The 14,170-nt window shown below is 41.7% G+C and overlaps 1 protein-coding gene across 6 annotated transcripts in view; it reads right to left on the reverse strand.

The window, feature by feature from the left end:
* Positions 1–485: 485 nt before the first annotated feature.
* Positions 486–14,170, reverse strand: part of LOC118413895 (cytoskeleton-associated protein 5-like) — a 28,529-nt gene continuing 14,844 nt past the window's right edge. The window contains exons 26-45 of one of the 6 annotated variants that reach the window (XM_035817504.1): positions 13,977–14,105; positions 13,268–13,462; positions 11,713–11,883; positions 11,180–11,281; positions 10,404–10,526; positions 10,120–10,269; positions 9,565–9,768; positions 9,063–9,198; positions 8,480–8,673; positions 8,114–8,286; positions 7,419–7,439; positions 6,541–6,916; positions 6,159–6,281; positions 5,705–5,892; positions 5,390–5,465; positions 4,847–5,047; positions 3,292–3,468; positions 2,831–3,074; positions 2,176–2,321; positions 486–1,928 (exon numbers count right to left, since the gene is read on the reverse strand). In XM_035817504.1, coding sequence (XP_035673397.1) covers positions 1,689–1,928; positions 2,176–2,321; positions 2,831–3,074; positions 3,292–3,468; positions 4,847–5,047; positions 5,390–5,465; positions 5,705–5,892; positions 6,159–6,281; positions 6,541–6,916; positions 7,419–7,439; positions 8,114–8,286; positions 8,480–8,673; positions 9,063–9,198; positions 9,565–9,768; positions 10,120–10,269; positions 10,404–10,526; positions 11,180–11,281; positions 11,713–11,883; positions 13,268–13,462; positions 13,977–14,105 — 3,369 coding nt within the window. In that variant the 3' untranslated portion in view covers positions 486–1,688. Of the gene's footprint in view, positions 1,929–2,175; positions 2,361–2,809; positions 3,075–3,291; positions 3,469–4,846; positions 5,048–5,389; positions 5,466–5,704; positions 5,893–6,158; positions 6,282–6,540; positions 6,917–7,418; positions 7,440–8,113; positions 8,287–8,479; positions 8,674–9,062; positions 9,199–9,564; positions 9,769–10,119; positions 10,270–10,403; positions 10,527–11,179; positions 11,282–11,712; positions 11,884–13,267; positions 13,463–13,976; positions 14,106–14,170 lie in introns of all 6 variants that reach the window. The other 5 variants (XM_035817501.1, XM_035817502.1, XM_035817499.1 and 2 more) reach the window with 5 other exon arrangements.

Consider the following 14,170-nt stretch of genomic DNA (forward strand, 5'->3'; position numbering starts at 1 on the left):
TGATATTGAGCATAACAAATAACAAGAGTTATCTCTTTTTTTGTGGTTCCGTCCTTTTTACAGCGTCAGCTCTAATACGATGATTAGCCAGACTTGTCCGACAGGTTTCGGCAGTCTCCCCGCCACCAGTACAGGAGCACCTCACATGCACCCCTGGGCACCCTGCGCAGTAGAGCATCACGGGAACTCAACGTGCACCCGATCGGAACAGAAAAACGGCAACCGCTTTGACAACTGTAATACTAGTAATCAACGCCTGAGGCAAACAAGTCCCTTACCAACGATTTACCTCTCAGTATATAAGGTTTGTGGGAAGATTATGGCCTTTATTTCATATGCCCCGTTTTCTAATAAAATCGTTACAATCTTCACCAACAACCTCTGCTTGGAGTGTATCTCAGCACACAATTTGAATCAAAACATTAAGCCTTAAAATATATTTGTCTATTGATTCTTTCAGATTCCTGAATAAAATAAAACACATATTCAAACCTGAAATAATCTTTATTACACAGATGCACATTTCAGTACAGATGTAATTTTAAAATATTAGCTGCTAGCATACGAAATGTACCTAATAGTGCACCACTGATGAGAATGTTGCTCAAATACAAAAGTAGCATATCTGAATACATTAGTCACCTGTATGAGAGTAGGTTAAGAAATGTAAATTGGGGGAATACAACCAAAACATACATGTAAGCTTGAAGAAGGGACAGGAGTTGGACAGGCTATAAAACAAATGGTAGTGACAGGGTCAAGATATAATACAACAGAGGTATATGCATAAACTGTACTCTCTTAATATGCCAATTTCTGACTGTAAAATAAGAGGCAAAAAACAATCAACAAATCTAAGCACCAAATTAGTATGGCTTGCCACATAAAGGATGTTATTCTTTACACACAAAAAATAAAGCACCATACATGTTTTCATACATATTTTAGTTTAAACACATAAATGTAACAAATAGTGGCCTAATAGGCAATGGAAGTACATCGAAGGCAAAATTAAGGAAGACGATAATTTTTGCTATCTAAAGGTGTAATGACTGCATGTTTTCATAGAAAACAAAATGTACATTTACAGAGATTGCAGGCAGGTTTCAAACATACATGTACACACAAACAATGGTGGGGACACCAAATGCACATAAATTTCTGTTGTACCACTATTAACTGCATAGTTTGCTCCACAATTTTCATGCTGCTGCCATTTACATTAACATCCAGCTAGCAGAGCATTAGTTCCACTTGATCAATTAGTTACTACGCTTACAGGTAAAACAATTTTTCCTTAGTATGTAAGTTTTCTGTCTTGAGATATGAACATCTGCTTTGTTAGAAAAACTACCTTTGCTCGTACTTTGTTCCTATCAATTGTTTGAAGTACTTATAGTCACCGCTAAAGCCCCTATGTCTTTCTCACTCATAACATTGTCACCTTCTATTTGCAAATATGCTATGAAATAAATGCAAACCATCAAATAAATGTATCATTTTATCATTCATAGTACAGCTATAAACAAGATCACAGCTTTTTTTACATAGGCAAACCGAGGTAATTTTGCACTTGGCACACATACACTTTTCAACATAGAGATACCAATCATTCATTCTACTTGAATGTGATCCTAATCAGGAACTTAATCAGTGTTCATGTGTTTTCTGGGATGTGGACTTCAGCTTTAACTGTTCTGTGATTGTGACTTTTTTATTCTTTCCAGTCGCCGTTTCAAGTCGTCAACATTTGCGGATATGCTGGCTGGTTGGGGAACGTCCATGGGAGGTCCTGACAGGATGGATGGGGGGAGGTCCAGCTGTGATTCGGAGGGGGAGGGGACGACATCAGGGTAGTCTTTAGCAGTCTTGGATCTGTCCACGTGTTGACTGGAAACAGGGGGAGCATGTGGCAGGGGACCATCACCCTGTGGAATAACGGACACAAACATTGATCACAAGGAGCAGAGACAATCAATTCTTAATGGCATGGCATAAATCAGCATTTATGAGTTCACTAAAATTCTAACTAATTGAGGTAGTTGGTTTACATAGATTTCGATAAGAGGACAACAGCTGACAGATATTTGAGGGAAAGAAAAGCATAAATGACCACTTTTGATAAACCTTAACACTTAATTGGCAGCAACAACCAGCAATTATGTAACTTCCTACCGCAGAGTTCTCAAGTCCGCAGCGTTGGCGTAGGATCTTGAGTCTCTCCCGGTAGCTGGTGGCAGACGACATCGTCTCTTGGATGACTTTGGAGGTGGCGGTGTCAGTATCCATGGAAACACGGTTGTCTAGACTACCGAAGGATTCTGCAAGGGGAAGATTGTCTCCATTTTGGAACTGGTTATCTGTGGAAGAAGGGAGGGGCGAGGGTCAGAGCCTAACTACCGCATGCAAAGCACAGGAAAGGAACTACAACCCACCAGAACACAAGCATTTTAGTACCCAAAACACCTAGATGCAGGAAGAAATGCTTGTCATATACTGATACTTTAAGAATTGCACAAAGCAACGGCACATGCATTGCTACACTGATACCAGGGGGTAACAAAGATTAAGATTTAAGAATACTCTGGAACAAAAAAACATGACAACACTGAATGGTAAAATTGATGCATATAATCACCAATGTAAATGTCATAAAAAAAAGACTTTACACGTGGTCATTGGCAGAAAAGGTGGTAACCTAGTATTGCTTTGAAAGCCATGTTCAAGTGCACAATAAGGTTGGTTGATGACCAGGATTTGAACACCAAATATTAGTGTCATACAGAGGCCCAACCACCAGTGTCCCTACCAGTATGAGAGACAGCACTACCAGGTTGGATCTTCCCCTCGCGCTCCAGCTCAATGTTCTTCAGACCACGCTCGATGTAGTTCTGGAAGAACTGGGAGGTCCGCTTCATGAAGGGGGTGATGTCTGCCTCGGGGTGCTTCTTCTTGAAGTCATACAAGTCTGCAAGTCCCTCTTTCGTGTTCTCCTTGTTCCCAATCTTCTTGAAGATCTCTGCTAACATGTCGTTGGTTCTTGGGTTCATCTTGCGAGGAGTTGGCTTAGAGCTCTGAAACAGAGAGAAACATTTATTTATTAACTTCTTCAGGCAAGATCACAAAACAAACATGTAGTATAAACAAATGAAGGGGTAAGTTTAACATATCAGTGTGTAAATGCACGTGTGTGCATGTTGGAAACTGCACTTCCAGAAGTGCTTTCCTTCACAAAGCAGAACAGTAAAGGTTACAGCAGTGCAGGGAAACAGTGTAGGGGGCGCTTCTCACCTCCTCAGGCATGTTCTCTGCCTCCTCCTTCTCTGCTGTCCCGTTCATCTGCTCGTTGTGTTTGGGCTTGTTCTGGCCTGCAGAAGATTTCCCTTTACTGGACTTGAGGACTCGCTTCAGGTAACCTTCCACCTCTGAGTCCTGGGGGTTGTCAATCAGCGTCATGTGGCTGAAGATCTGGAAAGGAGGAAACAATTCATGTTATTATCTATAATGTTATGCAGTTGACAAAGGGTAATAATTTCAAAGGCTCTATCACTGTATAACCGAATTAAAGACACATTGATTGAGCTTTGGACAAGTTGAGTATCTCTTTCATTAACCTGAAATAAGACCAGGAAAAAGCGTTAAGCCGACTCTGATGAGTGCGTACAGGTACGTATGTATGGAACTTACACTAAGATATGCTAGAAAAAAACTACACCGAGACAAAGACTACAGTCAAACCTGTCTATAGCGGCCACTCAAGGGACTGGTCAAAATTGGCCACTATAGAGAGGTGGCCACTATAGAGAATATGCTAATTAATTGACCACAAGCAATAAAGTTACACATCGTGAGTACCCACTGATCTTTATTCACATAATACAGTACTGTACATGTACTGCAATGATTTTTACACTGTATGTATTAAGAAAACAAAAGCTATAAAAAGTTTTAAATGTTCTACAGTTGAAATTGTCTGAAGAGACCGGTATCGTCATATTTCTTTGATCTTTCGTCTTGTATACTTTGATACTTCGCCGTCCGTGTGTTCTCGCTCGCGTTCACACGTCAGATTCGCCCATTATGCTAATGTGGTACTCACAAGAAAAGTCTCGTCATTTTAGACTTATCTCTTAATAAATGTAAGAATAAAATCCACCATAGTCTGAAGTCCATATCATTTTGTCTTTGTAACAATTTATTCAGAAATTTTTGTGATGTAAATTAACCTAAGCGATAGTGTATTAGAACGTAACTTTAACACAATTTACCTCCGTAATATTGGTGTCGTCTATTGACCTTATATGACCTCGTTTGTCAGCGGGTATGGGTAGCGCCAGTTTACGAAGTTTTGTTTAGAAAATAAGTCAAAGAGGTTTTAAATCCGGCGTAGGGTGACGATACCGCCGCTGTATATGGCCGAACACGTGCCGAAACATAGATCAGCGGTCGGCGTGGCCGTAATCGGCAGTGTTTTTGTACCTGCGGGACCGGAAATCGTGTGGCCGTGGCCGCGTTGGACAGGTGGCCGCTAAGCCTATTTCTTAATCATTACGAATCCAAGGGACCGACAAAAAGTGGCCACTATGGGCAGGTGGCCGTTATGCAAAGGTGGCCGCTAATACAGGTTTGACTGTATTCCTTTTTCAGAACCTAATTATACAAAATGGTTTGTTTTATATCAACTTCATGAAGATATTGGCTGCTCATTGAAGATCTGCCCAAGGCTATGGAGGATAGTCAAGGATGGAGGGAGAGAGTCATGTCCATCCGTGCAACCAGCACACCCGGTTGACAATGATTTTGCAACACTTGCACCATTAGGCATTTGTTAGACGACTAAGCCCACCTTGTTGCCCTTGATCATAGCGAGCAGGTGCAGGACAGTTTTGATGGTGCGCAGCGGCATGTCGGAGGGCCGGTCCTTCCAGCTGACCGTGGGGAAGGCCTTCATGAAGTTGTGCAGGTCCAGAAGCACCTTGTCCATGTTGATGTCCATGCTGGCATCTGACATCACATCTGGGAACATCTTGGTTGTCTTCCAGATACACTACAGGGGGAGTACAGATGTACAGTCAACAAACCACATAATATAAAGACCTGTTCCACAGGTGTTTTTTTCTTATATCAAAAGGACATGTTATGGTTGAGAATGTTTGACAATCCCCCAAAGAAAATACAAGAAATTAGCCTATATATAATCTACACAAATAGCACCGGTTCTGGGATATGTTACCATCAAAGTGTTGAAATCAAAAGAGATGGGGTTTCAATGACAATGTAAGTCTGAGATCAACCTGAGAAATGACAAAACAATGACAAAAGTTGGCAGTTTTCTGTTGACACTTTTTCAACTCTTCAAAATAGTCCATTTCACAATGTCAACACGTACCTTCATGGTGAGGTCTGTGAACTTGGGTGAACTGGTCTCGCTGGCCACACAGCCATGGAGTAACTTGATCAGGGCTCTGTGGGAAACAGAAATCAGTCTCTGTACTTGTTTATATTACCAAAAACATATACATTTGGCTGTAACAGCAACAGTAATAATACTCACACATTTATATATTAAATTATCCTTTACTATTGTATATCAGTTACAAGAATTGGGTGACAAATTCTTCATCATCATCTTCCTTGCCACATGTCAGTGCTTAATACTGAGGCTAGCAGTCATGACATTGACAGATTAAGACAAGAAACCCACGTGAGACAGTTGGTGAGGTCAGACTTCTCAATGACCTTGACCACCAGGACGTTGACAGAGCGGATGACCTGAGGACCGTCTCCGTAGTGCGGCAGGTGTTCGTCCAGCAGCAGGGTGATCAGCACGCTGAACAAGTCCCGCAGAATGTCCTTGGACGCCTGGGAGGCCAGCGTCAGGTTCTGGAACAGCTGGGAACAGCAGGGAATGGATAGAGACAGGGTCAATCCTAACCTTTAAAGCTGAACGGCAAATCCTTTCTGAAACCCTCTCCCCAAGCATCTTTTGTCACACATAACAACTGTTAAATTCTCCATGTACAAAGTTCAGTTTCACCTTGCATTTGATACAGTGTTGAGGACAATCTGTTGTCACTGTCTTTAACAAATCTTTACAAATGGTACGGCTGTTACTGGTTTTTAAATAATTTCCTAATAAATTTTCTAGGATGTCTTACAGCTATGAGAGTGGCCAGCACACATCTGTAAGTTTTAATGATGTCCTGTGCCTCGGGAGAGTCGTAGCTGTCATTGTGTTTGCTCATGGCCATACGCAGCTGCAGGAGGGTGGCGATCAGGAGCTGGAGAAAAGGGAAGACCGTTCTATCAAAGAAATGCAAAACATGAATAGCTTTCTATAGCTAAGCTGGTTTACATATTACATGTATGTCTTAGATGTCTCTTGGCAGTTGTGTGTGACAGTAAAAGGTACACTTGTATAAACAACTGCGTTGACAAATATATGCAGTCATTACATAAGGACCTGGGTCATAGTGTATGTCATTAAGCATGGTTGGAATCTTATCCAGATCTTCTGCCGATCTGAGAGCAATGCCTTACCTGATCCACATGATCCGTGATGGCCTCGTACTTCTCCTCGTCCTGAATCACAGCGTCCAGCTGAGCCAGCGCCTGCACGCTGGTCAGCACCTCGCTGCTGGCCACCTGCGAGATCACGTAGTCTACGGCTGAGGAGGAGCTGGTGGTGTTCCCCAGCAGTGCCATGGACGGGGACGGGGGCCGCATCCTCGTCTCCGGGAGGTTCACGGGATCCTCCAGCAGCTCCCGGACAGTGTTCTCTGTGTCCACCAGGACGGGCTCCGACACGGTGACCTCATCTCCCTCGATGGTCTCCAGGTCCAGCGTGAACTCCCGTTTGTACGGCGCCGTCTGAGGTCTGCCCTGCTGGGCTTGCCGATGAAGCTGCTTCAGTTGACTGTGATGTGAAATATGCACACGGTTACAAACATTGGCAGGCTAAGTAAAAGTTCAGAAACTTGAACTATGAGGCCCTAGATGTCTTCCTGAGGGAGGACTGTGGTGCGATAGATGTCGGTTAGCTGAGGAATGAGTCCACTCTACTATCACAGTTACAATCAGTTCAGTCAAGAGGACCAAAATATGGCCTAAGCTTTTAACAAAGGATGTGCTGACTTAGGCTGTGACCATTAGACTGGGTGGTAACTTTCACTGCAGTTATCATTATCACTAATATCAGTACTACCTTACAGGTTGAGTACTGTCCTTTTGAAGCAAAATTCTTTTTTTCCCCTGCTAGTCTATAGAACTGTCTCAAGTATAAACTTGACATTATGAGACGTTGGCACAAAATGTTTAGTGTGTACAAAACAAATCAGATTCTAGGGTGTAGTGTATGTGTGTTATTCACAGAAGCTCAGTGCTTTCACTTGGAGTTGAAGAGAAATAGAACAACTTACGTCAGATATGCCCTGTAAAAACTGAGAGCATGTAAAGTAGAGGAGAAAGAACAAGCCAAGATTAAGTCACAAAAATTACAGCTGAGAAGAGATGCCATAAACTTGCAAATGAAAAAAAAGCTTGCTGTTGATTAAGGTTTCTAACATTCTTACATCAGAAAACAAAAGACTTGAAAAAACAAACATGTACTTCCACTTAATGAGAAAAACAATTATCCTTACATACCATTAGTTTCAAATATAACTTTTAGATCAGAGCTATATTCTTAAGTTTCTCTAGTCTAAACAAGCTTAATGGAGCACACTTCCCAGCAAGTATCAAACTCACATAAATCAATAATGAATCATCATGAAAGTTATGAAACAGACAAAGACAAAAACAAAGTGCAAAGAGTATTCTTGTAACCCTTTTTAGTGAAAAGGAAAGAGACTTTTGCAGTAATGGGAAGAGACAGACAGGTAATGTGATGTGGGTTGCTTTGGATGGGAGCATTGGGCAAACACTGGTTGTGGGTAGGCTAAAGTTATCATGGGAAGGGGAGGGGCAATGTGAAAATGGCTTATCTACAGTCAAAATATGCTGACACACTGTCACACACACAGTCCTTCTTATGATTTTTGCACTGGTATATACATGTTTGTAAATAAAAACAGGTCACATTAAAGTTGGAAGCTAAGCACAGTATGTAAATCACCTTATTGCCTTTTCTTCTTTGCTGCCAGGTTTGGCATCCCCATTCCCATCCTCCATCCCACCTGGTGAGATTTTGGGTGGCGCTGTGGTCGGTCTGTTACCTGCCGCCTGCTTAGCCAGGACTCCTGACCGCTTGATTCTCTCCTCTAACATAGACTGGTCCTTTTCTGTAAGCTGAATCACAAAACAAAGCAATAGGAAACATCTAATAGCCGTTACATGACAAGGAAACCCATAGACGAGATCTACCGGGTTGATAAAAACACAGAGCGTCTCGACAGCTTTCCAACCTAGGAACTGTAGTTGTGTGTATTTTGCTGTCTAAAATTTTGTCATAAGGATTGAAATTACAAAAAAGGAATCCTACCCTGCCAACAAATTTGAAGAGCTGCTCCCCACAGATAGCATAGGCCTGCACCAGTGTGTTGAGTGTGGCGTTGCGCACACTGTTGTCCCTGTCACCGATCTGTGTGGCAATCTCCTTCAGGGCCTTTGCTGAGGTCGGCTGGCACACGTTCAGGCCATAACCCTCAATCAGACAGCCCAGCTCCTCAATACATTCTGTGGAATGCATCACACAAGGGCTCATTTTCATTGTCATCTTGAAGTAAAGTAAAAGGTAGCAGTCCCATTTTTAGGGCGAGCTTCCACCTCATGTGCTCGAATCTACAGAAAAACTTTTTTCCTTTTTCCAAATTCTTAATTCAAGAACACAATGCTACAACCATTGAATAAAAGTGTGCTACATGGTAGCAATTACAAAAATACATATAACAGTTCTGTATGGTATTATGGTATCATTAACAGAGGATAAAAGTCTTGTATGGGCCTACGATAACATTAAACAGGCTAAGAGTACAGAAAAACTTAAAATATACACACGAAAACGTTCATGTTCCAAACATATGCAGTGGCACGATTGTTGGACTAACTACAGGTAAAAGCCTCACCAGCTCTTTGCTTGGCGTTCTTGGAGCGGACCCCGTCCATGAGGAAGGGGAAGATCTTGCTGGCAGGGTACACCTTGGTGATAATCTTCAGGATGGCGCGGACATCACGCCGAATCACGTCTTTGGAGTCTCCAACCTGTGGTCACAGTCAACATGAAACAACATCACCTGATGGAAAATTTCAGAAACAAACCTATACAATTCATAGATAGAGAATCAACAGAATTTTTTTAAGTGTTGGTAGGTAATGTATGTCAAGTACAGGGCTGTCTGCAGGACCTGTTTGACAGTCCTGGGCCGAAAATTTGCTGTCAGGACGGACAAAAAAATTAGGGGACGAACTTCATGGCATAAAATTGATCAAACTGTATCTTTTGTAAGATCAAAATGACAGATTTAACAGTGAAAACAAGACCCTTGGCTCCCAAACAATAAGTAGACCTGAAAAAAATTTGAGCTGGAGACAGCCCTAGTTGAATCAAACAGAAACTGATCTGCTTACCTTAATGACCAGGTACGGTAGGAAGGAGTTGGCCTCTATGTCCAGGAGACGGTACTCGTTCTCGGCCAGGGTGTTGAACAGGATGGTCAGGTACTCCAAGGCCTTCATGTTGACGGTTGTGTTGGTGTCAAAGAAGCGCAGGGTGATCCACTTCAGCAGCAGGTCGAGCTGGGCCACTGTCTCCTCCTGCTGGTCCTTCACAGCCTGGGGGAGGGCAGGGAGACACAGGCATTTGGTGACATTGTACACTACAGCAACAAACATTTACCTGAACAGAAACTGCACCAGACTTCATAATCATTTACCTTTGCTTGCTTGTTACCTGTGCATGTTACTGTATGGTATCTCTGCTGCCTCAGAACATTATTCAGCACCAAGGACAGGTTTATCTACCCTTTCCCCAGTCCCACTTTACATGCCAGAGAGTTGAACCATTCAAGAAGTGATTTTCCAGGACCAAGGTTGTCTCTAACATAACAACCTTGGAGGTCCACTGTTTATCTAGAGGTGGAAGAGTATTAATCTTGTGACATCACTCATTTGACATGTACGTACCGCAATGAGGGTGTCCATGGCTGCTAGGTGACGTTTGAAGTCAGAGTGGAAGAACTGGGTGTACACGGTCTTACTGACGCAGGTGGTCAGCTGTTTCTGCAGCTGCTCTATGTGGTCAGACTCTGGACTGCTGAAATTCCACTTCAGCACCTACATCAAGGAGGGGGGTAAAAAACTTAGCATTGCTGACATCATTCATCCCACATTCCTTTGAAACTGTTCCATCTACAGAAATACTAACGTTGAGGCACCTCACCAAAACAAGAAATTATCCAGATTCTTACCTTTAGGGTTTTCTCATCCTTGATCCTCTGTTTCTTCTCGTTGTTCAGCATAAGTGGTGGGCCTGTGTCCTCATCAGCTAGGCTCTGGTTACTACCCTTCTTCTTAGATCCTGCCATACCACCCTGGGAACAAGAGCAGTCACATGACTCACAGATATGATTGAGGAGACAATAATGATTCAAACTGCAAAATTGTTTCAAAGGACCATGATTTTTTATGTTGGAGAATAACAAGTGTACCATTTTTTTGTGAATTGGTTTTTCTGTAAATTGTGTCTTGAACACATAACTAGATTTTTTCTTACCTTTGACAAGTGTTTAAAAACTAAGAAGCACTTGAGCCAAATACATGTAGCAAAAATGAAGCAGCAATCTCCACACCATGTACACAAAATCATCTGGTGTGACATTGATTTCATCAAGCATCAGCTTTTCTTTCTTACATTTCACAAAAAGCTCCCAATAAATCACAGACTACATGTTCTCATCAAAAGCAATATACACATGCTCTTCATGCTTCTTTGTAGCAGTCATACAAAATGGCACTTTTGGTTTTGACATATCCAAACAAATTGCAGTATTAGAGTAATACTTATATTTCATTTTCAAGTGTTTCAAGCCACATTCAGACTGAAGAATTTATGTTTTTCTTTTGTGATTTTGGCAGACTGCTAGAAAGAAAATTAAATTTGAATGCAAGATTTCATGTTACACATTAGGCCATGCACAGCTTTGATCACGTTACACTGATTCTGCTGGTCTGGTTTTTCCACTACCTTGTTTGCATTTGCTTTAGCAATGCCAGACTTGGGGCGGCCAGACTTAGGGGCAGGCTCGGCCTGCTTCGCCTCCTTAGCACTCCCAGAATCCTCCTCTCTCTAACGAAGAAGAGGCGAGCAAAAGCAAGAAGTTTGGAATAAAAAACAAAAAACACCAAAGAAATGGATATGCAAGAAACTATATGGTGAAGCTTGTCAGCCATGAAAGCATTGAGAGAATCAGCATGCACAGTGGAGAGTGAAACTCTCAGTGTCTACAAATGTGGGAAAATGCATGTAGAACAAACTAATTCTAACAGATGGAATAAGTTCAAAACATCTTATACTTTATCATACACAAACACAACTGGGTGAGTCATCAATATATCACAAAATATGCTTCTTCACATCGAATAATCACATGCCCAAAGGCATACTAACTTCCTTTCAATTTTCATCATTCTCTGCAAGACCTAACTCTTCCTAAATACATGTGTAACCACCAGTGATACTACAAGCACATGATACTCAGCCCCCCTCCCTACACTTACCTTTGACTTGGCAGGTGCAGTTTTCGGTCGGCGTGTCTCTGCGCTGCTCCCGCTACCCCCCTCGTCTGACGGGGGAGAGCTGGCCTTTCCCTTCCCCTTCTTACTGGGCTTGGCGGGAACCTCTCCTCGAGCCTTCTCCAGGATAGCAGACACGTTAGTCTTGGAGGAAGCCTAGGGGAGGAACAAACAGCTGTTGTTAAAGACCCAAGAGTGCACGAATGACAATGGCATGCATATTGTCACAACCAGAGACAATAGTTATACAAAGATAGTGCTTCTAGTATACATACCATAGAAAGAAAATGCTCTTGTAGCAAGACATATTCTCTGCTTCATAGAAAGAAATTCTGCATACTTGGTTTTGCTACATATATGTATATCAGATGTATATCAGCTAATAAAGAAAAAAACTAGGACATCAATCAAACACTCATTAACTACTAACATACTCAATACTCAAAAGTCCACACACAATACAAAAAATATGACACCACATTTTCGAGAAAAAAATTAAGACACAGTGGGTGAAGAAAAACTAAAAGACAAAACAATTGTCGTATACAAATAGAGGCAATAACACCAATCACAGCTGTCAGTGCAATAATTCATTTGTCTCTCAATACAAAAATATTTCGAAGAAGAAGTGAAAAATTAATCAGTTTCCCTGAGAAAGACAAAAAAAAGAGCTTTCTCAAACGAGACAAGTTCAGACACACTGTTGAACTCACATAAGGAAGAATGTCCTGATATTTGCGACAGAGAGGAGAAAATATGTTTAGTGTGTGCAACCATTAGTAAATATATGTACAGATTACAAAAAAATTACAGTATCATTTATTGCACACTCTGCAGACACATTATAAGAGATCAATTATCAGCCTCTACCAGGCTCCCAAGGTCGCTAGAAAAATAGTAGAAATTGTCCAAATAGACTGAATACACACCAAAGGAGTTGGTTGGCCGAGGAATATAGTTTGCGACCTGGGATCAAAAGAACGACTAAGGTACAATGAACATATGACCTCCCTCGTCCGGGTAAAAATAGAACATGTGTTAGTGTTTCCCAGGTCGCAAACTGTATTCCTCTGCCAACCAACTCCTCTGGTGTGTTTTCAGTCTATTTAGCCAATTTTTACTATTTTTCTAGCGAAATAGGGAGCCTGATAAAGGCTAATCCGTTATGGCTACAATCAGACTAATTGTAGCTGCATATTAACCTTCTAGTTCTACTACTAAAGAACACAATAATGATACATTTCTCATATTTCAGTCAAAAACTGCACCCTTTTCCCTTCCATGTCAATACTTGACTTCTCACAGGCAGTAATAACTAGTACTGTGACTACTCTACAGAGCTGTCTGTTGAATGATGAAACACTGAATGAAAGGATAAGAAATTGCATTGCTCCAGTCAAAACTACATCAGTTACTGTCACTTGACTTCTTTGACAGGTGTGCAAATGTATGTCATGCAAGTCAATATAACTGCTGTCATTGGATAAAAACAGTGTAAAGCATATCTGCATGAATTACTGCAGCTAAAGGTCTGACTTACGGAGAGTTTCCCAACAGCACGATTCATCTTCTCGTATCCGAGGTGATACATGAAGGGAACCACGGCGGCCTGGGCGTTTTTGCGGACATCTGCATTGCGGTCCTCCAGGGAAGCGTACAGCATGGGCAGGCAGTTGATCAGGTCGGGCGGACAGGTCTTCACTGTCATCAGTTTCACAGCCAACCAACCAAACAACTGCAAGGAGAAAGACAGAGTGCGTTATAGTATACAAAGTAAATGGACCTGATACTGTTATAAAAAAAACTATAACAACAACAAAACACATTGTAGTCATGTAGAATGCCAAAGGGGGTACTAGTATCTCACTGAAATTGCGGTACGTTGGAGGCATTGCTGAATTCTAAATTGATTTTGCAAAACATACAAGTATGACTAAAAAGACAACAAACACCCATAATGTAAAAGATAATTTTTTTATACATAAAATTTGATGAGCACTCTGTCAAATTGCCCAGCCACAGTAATTCTACTAACTTTCCGCATTTTCAATGAGATAGCCCCTTTACAAAAGAACTTCTTTTTGCTTAGTAGCTGGATATTGCCTTCGTAAAACAATATCTCTAGTGGTTTGTATATCAAATTTGGTTAGAAAAAAAAGCTATTTGACAAACTGTGCATAGTCCACCAGAGGCATCATTTGCAAGTGGAACCTTTTTCCTTTTACATTTGCTGTAGCAGATTATCTCACCTCAATCTTGAGCATGGGTGAGGTGGAGCGTAGGGCGTCCGACATCATCTCGTTCTCCATGAAGGGTGTGATGCCTGTCTGCTCTACAACAGCATTCAGGGCTGCCAGTCCTGCCTGGCGCACATGTTCCTGTGGACACGCCATGTAAAAACAAGCCGTCAGTGGTCTAAGTCTCAGATGAGTTGGAAAATCAG

Source organism: Branchiostoma floridae, chromosome 4 (assembly GCF_000003815.2).
Source record: "Branchiostoma floridae strain S238N-H82 chromosome 4, Bfl_VNyyK, whole genome shotgun sequence".
In the NCBI taxonomy this organism is placed as follows: domain Eukaryota; kingdom Metazoa; phylum Chordata; class Leptocardii; order Amphioxiformes; family Branchiostomatidae; genus Branchiostoma; species Branchiostoma floridae.